At 37.0% G+C, this 4,757-nt stretch overlaps 1 protein-coding gene across 1 annotated transcript in view; it reads right to left on the bottom strand.

Annotated features, from left to right (window-relative positions):
- LOC133557931 (cytochrome c oxidase assembly protein COX19) overlaps window positions 1–1,225 on the bottom strand; it is a gene marked incomplete at its 5' end in the record, with an annotated part of 5,552 nt that extends 4,327 nt beyond the window's left edge. Inside the window, one exon of the mRNA XM_061908908.1 lies at window positions 1,153–1,225. Coding sequence (XP_061764892.1) covers window positions 1,153–1,225 — 73 coding nt within the window. The remainder of the gene's footprint in view (window positions 1–1,152) is intronic.
- Window positions 1,226–4,757: the final 3,532 nt, after the last annotated feature.

The raw sequence follows: 4,757 nt of genomic DNA, 5'->3' as shown, positions 1-4,757 counted from the left end.
TAGCTGTCTCCAAACTGGAACAGAGTAACATAATATTATATATTCATACCTTAAGCCAGTAGTGAACATTTTGGGGAGTGGACAAACATTCCCAAATATTCAGAAAATCCAAAATACAATCAATCAATCACAAGTGTCTCAAAGGGCTGCACAAACCACTACGACATCCTCGGAAGAACCCACAAGTTAACTGTTCTTTTTACAGAAATGTGTACTTCAGATATTTTATATATATATATATATATATATATATATATATATATATATATATATATATATATATATATATATATATATATATATATATATATATATATATATATATATATATATATATATATATTCTTAATTGGGCTTCACGGTGGCAGAGGGGTTAGTGCGTCTGCCTCACAATACGAAGGTCCTGCAGTCCTGGGTTCAAATCCAGGCTCTGGATCTTTCTGTGTGGAGTTTGCATGTTCTCCCCGTGAATGCGTGGGTTCCCTCCGGGTACTCCGGCTTCCTCCCACCTCCAAAGACATGCACCTGGGGATAGGTTGATTGACAACACTAAATTGGCCCTAGTGTGTGAGTGTGAATGTTGTCTGTCTATCTGTGTTGGCCCTGTGATGAGATGGCGACTTGTCCGGGGTGTACCCCGCCTCCCGCCCGATTGTAGCTGAGATGGGCGCCAGCGCCCCCCGCGACCCCGAAAGGGAATAAGCGGTAGAAAATGGATGGATGGATATATTTCCAACCTCACTTTGAGCCAATTATGTAGGATGGCCCATATATTGTAATGGTGTAAAAAAAAAAAAAAGATTTTCGAATGAATCAAGACTCATTTGTAACGATTTTTAATCGATTCAAAACATTTTTTTTACATTTTTATTACGTTATTCTCATTATCTTTATCTATCATTATCGTAAGTAATTGTATGTGTGGGGATTGGCTAAACTTAGAGTAATCTGAACAAAGTTGTTCATTTGCACATTTAAACGAAAAATGTAAGGTTTAACAGCAGCATAAATACTCTGAAAGCAAAATTAACACGTTGTTAAACAACCTTTAGTTTTTAATGACGAGCAAAAAACAAAAACAAGGTAGGGACTAAAGCAGTCTCTTGTCAACGTCTTATTATCTTTAAATACCAACGCTGTCATTCAACTCACCAAAGTGATCTAGCGGGAAAGATCCTTTGTCGGGTGGTCGAGGTTTGAAGGTCTTCGACCCGAAATTCATTCCAGTCGAATTGTTTATTTACTAGAAGGTGAAGCGGGGAACGGTCGCAGTTATATGACGCGTCACGCCTTCTCGCGTAAATGTGACGTCATGCTCTTGCTTTTCCAGCCGGTCAGCAAGCAGTCTTCTTCCTTATTGAAAAGCTGACTCACTAAAATAATGTTATTGTTAAACCAATTGTTGAGGAAAAGAGATTTCCTTTTGTAACATATGTCTTTATTGTTCCAGATGAAATATTTGGTAGGTGAAAAATTGTGCTTGTATACAAGAGACCATGCTAGAAGGGCTTGTTTGTGGAAGTTTGAGAGCGCAACAGGAATCCTGTCAATGTTATAATTACACAATAGCAAAAATTTTAGGCCTCCAAGGTTAGAGAATACATGATGAGAAATAAAGTTCCAAATTGATGTAGGGTCTTTCAAGTAGTGTCTTATCCAATTAATTTTAAAGGTGTTGTTTAGTGTAGTGAAGTCAAGAAAGTTTAGACCACCCTGATTGTAATTGTTCATTATAACAGATTTCTTAATATAATGAATTTAATTTTTCCAAATAAAGTCAATCAGTATTTTGTCAACTTTTTAATTACCAAGAATTTCTCAACCAATTTAAGATACCTGTGACTCCCAAACAATTTGCTATTGTATTTGATGCCATCCCAACAGGTGTTGTTATGTTGTACAGGGCTTACACACCTCCTCTTTCTGCTGTAAAAATTCTGAATGATCCACTTGACACTCCTGTGGGGAAACTTTGCTTTGATCAAAAAAATAACAGAAAAATCCGCAGCTTATTCCAAAATGATTGTGTGTCTGTCTCCTATGTAATTTCCTTATGGAATAATGTTGTAAATGACATCTGTTGGACCAAAACGTGGTCCCTTCCTAACAGGTATTTACTTACCAACAAAGTCAAAGAGATATCATTTAAAATCATCCATCGATATTACCCTGTAAAGACTGTGATGGTTAGATACAAAAAGGACATTGATGTCACCTGCACCTTTTGTAACATGCACCCAGAGACTGTTAACCACTTGTTTTGGACTTGTGAAAACACTCGATCACTATGGCAGGGCATCTGCCGCTTCATCCTGGACAATATTTATGACAAATTTGTGCTTTACTTTAAAGATGTGATTTTTGGTTTTACACTGTATGAACAAAAATTTGAAAAGGAATTCTACCTTTGCAACCTCATTATTTTATTAGCTAAGTTTTATATTCATAGATGTAAGTTTCTTAATACCCGTCCTATCTTTTGTGCCTTTAAAAAAGATCTGGAACTTTACATTAAAACGTTCTCTACCTCTAACAACAAAAAAGCTGTGAAAACGATGATGCTGTGTTCCAAATTTAAGTTGTTTGATGAATCTGAATAAGCCTACGGCTTTGCATTTTGTTTATTATTTATATATATATGTTTGTATTCTTTTTTTATTATTTTGAACTTACAACCCCCTGGCGCTGTTTTGTACTGTTTTCATAATGTTTTATAATGTTGTATATTGTTGTTTGTCTTACTGTTTGTAATTGTTGAAATTTATAAATAAACCTTTAAAAAAAAATAAAAAAGCAAGCAGTCTTCTAACAAAAATTTGAAAATGAATTCTACCTTTGCAACCTCGTTATTTTATTGGCTAAGTTTAAATTCATAAATGTAAGTTTCTTAATACCCGTCGTATCGTTTGTGCCTTTAAAAAAGATCTGGAACTTTACATTAAAACGCTCTCTACCTCTAACAACAAAAAAGCTGTGAAAACGATGATGCTGTGTTCCAAATTTAAGTTGTTTGATGAATCTGAATAAGCCTACGGCTTTGCATTTTGTTTATTATATAGATATATATATATATATATATATATATATATATTTATATATATATATATATATATATATATATATATATATATATATATATATATATATATATATATATATATATATATTTCTATTCTATTTTTATTATTTTGAACTTACCACCCCTGGCGCTGTTTTGTACTGTTTTCATAATGTTTTATAATGTTTTATATTGTTGTTTCACTTACTGTTTGTAATTGTTGAAATTTATAAATAAACCTTTAAAAAAAAAAAAAAAAAAGCAGGCAGTCTTCTTCTTCTTTTGTTTTTTTTTATGGCGGTTGGCAAGCAACCTTCTGGTGTGCATTACCGCCACCTACTGTAATGGAGTGTGGACCGAAGTGGATCCCTACTCTATATTATTTTACTTAACCCAGTGTTTTTTAAATATGTGTATATTGCTTTATACCCTATGTTTTCTGAATGCAGTCCTAATATACCTCCCACTTCTAACCTAATATTTTCTTTTGCTAACTTATTTTCCAGTATTTCTCTTTCTCTATTATATTTCCTATATTGTATTAAGACATGGTCAACATTTTCTATCTGGTGGCAAAAATCACACAGCCCTGTAGTATGTTTGCCTATCAATTTTAGTGAACTATTTAGATATGTATGTCCTAATCTCATTCTAGTAATAATGTCTTCTTCTTTCCTATTTCTACCCCCTCCTCTCATTACACCTACTTTCCTCTGGACTTTGTAAAACTCTCTACCTTTTGTTTCCATCCATCCATCCATCCATTTTCTACCGCTTATTACCTTTCGGGGTCGCGGGGGGCGCTGGCTCTTATCTCAGCTACAATCGGGCGGAAGGCAGGGTACACCCTGGACAAGTCGCCACCTCATCACAGGCCCAACACAGATAGACAGACAACATTCACACTCACATTCAAACACTAGGACAAATTTAGTGTTACCAATCAACCTATCCCCAGGTGCATGTCTTTGGAAGTGGGAGGAAGCCGGAGTACCCGGAGGGAACCCACGCATTCACGGGGAGAACATGCAAACTCCACACAGAAAGATCCCGAGCCTGGATTTGAACCCAGGACTGCAGGAACTTCGTATTGTGAGGCAGACGCACTAACCCCTCTGCCACCATGAAGCCCACCTTCCATCCATCCATTTTCTACCGCTTATTCCCTTTTGGGGTCGCGGGGGGCGCTGGCGCCTATCTCAGCTACAATCGGGCGGAAGGCGGGGTACACCCTGGACAAGTCGCCAGCTCATCGCAGGGCCAACACAGATAGACAGACAACATTCACACTCACATTCAAACACTAGGGCCAATTTAGTGTAGCCAATCAACCTATCCCCAGGTGCATGTCTTTGGAAGTGGGAGGAAGCCGGAGTACCCGGAGGGAACCCACGCATTCACGGGGAGAACATGCAAACTCCACACAGGAAGATCCCGAGCCTGGATTTGAACCCAGGACTGCAGGAACTTCGTATTGTGAGGCAGACGCACTAACCCCTCTGCCACCGTGAAGCCCACCTTTTGTTTCCTTATTCCAATTATCCTGCCACTTTTTTATTGTGTTCTATCTTAAATATGCTCTTCACTTCTTCTTTACTGTGCTTAATCTCCATCTTTACTTCTGTTTTAGTAGTTGCTTGTTTTGCGTATCTATCAGCTAACTCATTTCCCTCAACTCCTACATGAGCAGGAACCCAGA

This window comes from Nerophis ophidion, linkage group LG08 (assembly GCF_033978795.1).
Source record: "Nerophis ophidion isolate RoL-2023_Sa linkage group LG08, RoL_Noph_v1.0, whole genome shotgun sequence".
NCBI lineage: Eukaryota > Metazoa > Chordata > Actinopteri > Syngnathiformes > Syngnathidae > Nerophis > Nerophis ophidion.
Note: the sequence above shows the minus strand (reverse complement) of the source record. Positions and strands in the feature narration are given on the sequence as shown.